Source organism: Drosophila busckii, unplaced genomic scaffold (assembly GCF_011750605.1).
Source record: "Drosophila busckii strain San Diego stock center, stock number 13000-0081.31 unplaced genomic scaffold, ASM1175060v1 Backbone_228, whole genome shotgun sequence".
NCBI classification, from domain to species: Eukaryota; Metazoa; Arthropoda; class Insecta; order Diptera; family Drosophilidae; genus Drosophila; species Drosophila busckii.
In genome coordinates, this window is record NW_022872702.1 from 1 (window position 1) to 2,210 (window position 2,210).

Consider the following 2,210-nt stretch of genomic DNA (forward strand, 5'->3'; position numbering starts at 1 on the left):
CAATCTAACAGAAATAACTGCAATACCATCCTATGGTGTTAAAAACTTATATTTGAGCAATAATCAGATAACGTCGATTGCACTCGGAGCATTTCAGAACTTAACAGAGCTTGCAAAACTTGATTTGAGTAACAACAAACTATCCGCAAACGATTTAAAACCCGATGTTTTTAAGGGAAAATATTCTGAACACGATTTTCTGCCTATGAAGAACCTTAAATTTCTTAATCTAGGATGTAATCTACTACACACTTTAAATGCTGATTTATTTGAACATGTTCCAAATCTTGAAGAGCTGGTTTTGTGTTCAAATACATTCACAGCTATAGATAGAAGTACGGAAGCTGCAGTATCGGGACTTTTGGAATTAAAAGTATACATCATGAATAGCTTATTTAAATTTTTGCTTAACTTTAAGTTTATCTTAGGTTCTTGATATCTCATACATGAAAGTTATGACTTTACCTGAAACAATTTTCCACGGTCCACAAAAACTGGAAGATCTGATAGCATCAGGAAATCTTTTCATTGAACTACCAAAGGCCCTTTCATTTGCAGTTAATTTGAAACGACTTGTATTAGATGAAAACCCCATTCAAAATTTGGAAGCAAAAAAGTAAATTACATTCAAAATTACAAGAAACACATTTATCTAATATTTACATTTTTATTCAAGTGTCTTTCCAACATTGAGAAAACTACAATACCTCAGTATAGCATATATGCCTGATATTTATAAAATTGGACCTGGAGCTTTTAAAGAGCTACAGAGTAAGTATCATGTGTCTAATTATATTCTGTACAGGCTCTGCTCATTTTTGAAAGTGACTCCATAAACAAAGAAATTTAAAGAATTAATTTTATCAGGTTTGGAGAATTCAACATAATATATTAATAAAGAAGAACTGTAGTAGAATAAATAAATAAAATGTAGTAAAAGAGGATTGATGTGAATTTTACATCAACTTGAGTTGATGTAAATGTATTAAGATCTCAAATCAGATGACGCATAGTATTTGTTTTTCTTCACTTCTAACAAGATATATATTTACATTCAAAGCAAAAACATTGATTTACTAAAATAAAACTTTTTTTTGTAGATTTAAAGGAATTGATTTTAAGTGACAACCAAATGCTTTCTGAAATTGATGAACAAGCATTTTGTAAAAATGTTACTGGTGGTGAATATTTGGATTACCCCCCATTGGAAAAGGTAACATTATACATAATATTTTATTTAATCGAAATAAACGAACAAATTTTCCGTTTCTTTAAGTTGTATTTGAGAAACTGCAAATTGACTAAGCTGCCACAGAAATTAATTCGTAGATGGGACAAACTTAACGTGCTGGATCTACGGATGAACCCATGGACATGTGATAGTTCAAACGAATATATGATTAACTATTTAATGAAACAAGTTAACAAATCAACTCCAAAATTAGCAGGCAATGTTAAATGTGAATTTCCAGAAAAGCTCAAAGGACTTGAAGCTTTACAACTTTCTAATGAGAAATTAATTGACTCCTCGGCCTCTGATGGCTTGATTTGGATTAGTCTCATGATTTTCATTTTATTAGCAATACCGATCATATTGGCTGGCATAGTTTTACATAAACGTGGCTTTTTCCGATGGCATAAGAAGAACGATGTATCTAATAGGGCTTTGTATAGCCGAGCTAGTTTTAATGAAGATGTTCACATTTAAGAAATGTTTTTTTATTATTATAATTTAACAAGTTTACATGAGTAAAAGCATATATCATATTGTAACTTGATAAATTTAGAGTCAATAAGGAAAGTTAATGCTATAGTTTATAGGAGTATATAGTTCAACTGTGAAATTTCCAGACCCCAATTAAATTAAAAAATTTTCTTACACTCAGCCTATGTGCGTTCAATGCCAACGAACTCAAGTACCATTCTGTCACGGGCTCTAATCCCGTACATTTTATAAAGCGGAATATCGTAATAAATAAATAAAAATTAATATAATATTGACGGCCGACCAGGTGTAAATACAAAAGTGCCTTAAGTAGCCATGGCGTATGTGCTCTGCCTTCAACCCTTGCACTTGCGCAGGAGGTAGAATCGAACAACGAGAGATATGCTTTCGCGCCCAGTTTTTCCTAAAGCCAGGAGGACAAAGAGCTTAGGCCGGGCCGTCAACGGGACAAACCTACCGAGCCACAAACAACTGGCACAAAAAA

At 32.4% G+C, this 2,210-nt stretch overlaps 1 protein-coding gene across 1 annotated transcript; it reads left to right on the plus strand.

Moving 5' to 3' along the window:
- Window positions 1–7: 7 nt before the first annotated feature.
- On the plus strand, window positions 8–1,978 carry LOC117134981 (leucine-rich repeat-containing protein 15-like; the record flags this gene model as incomplete). Its single annotated transcript, XM_033294664.1, has 5 exons — window positions 8–373; window positions 429–616; window positions 677–771; window positions 1,101–1,213; window positions 1,277–1,978. Coding segments are annotated over 5 exons (1,194 nt in total), but the record flags the coding sequence as incomplete, so codon positions are not given.
- Between the last annotated feature and the right edge of the window lie 232 nt (window positions 1,979–2,210).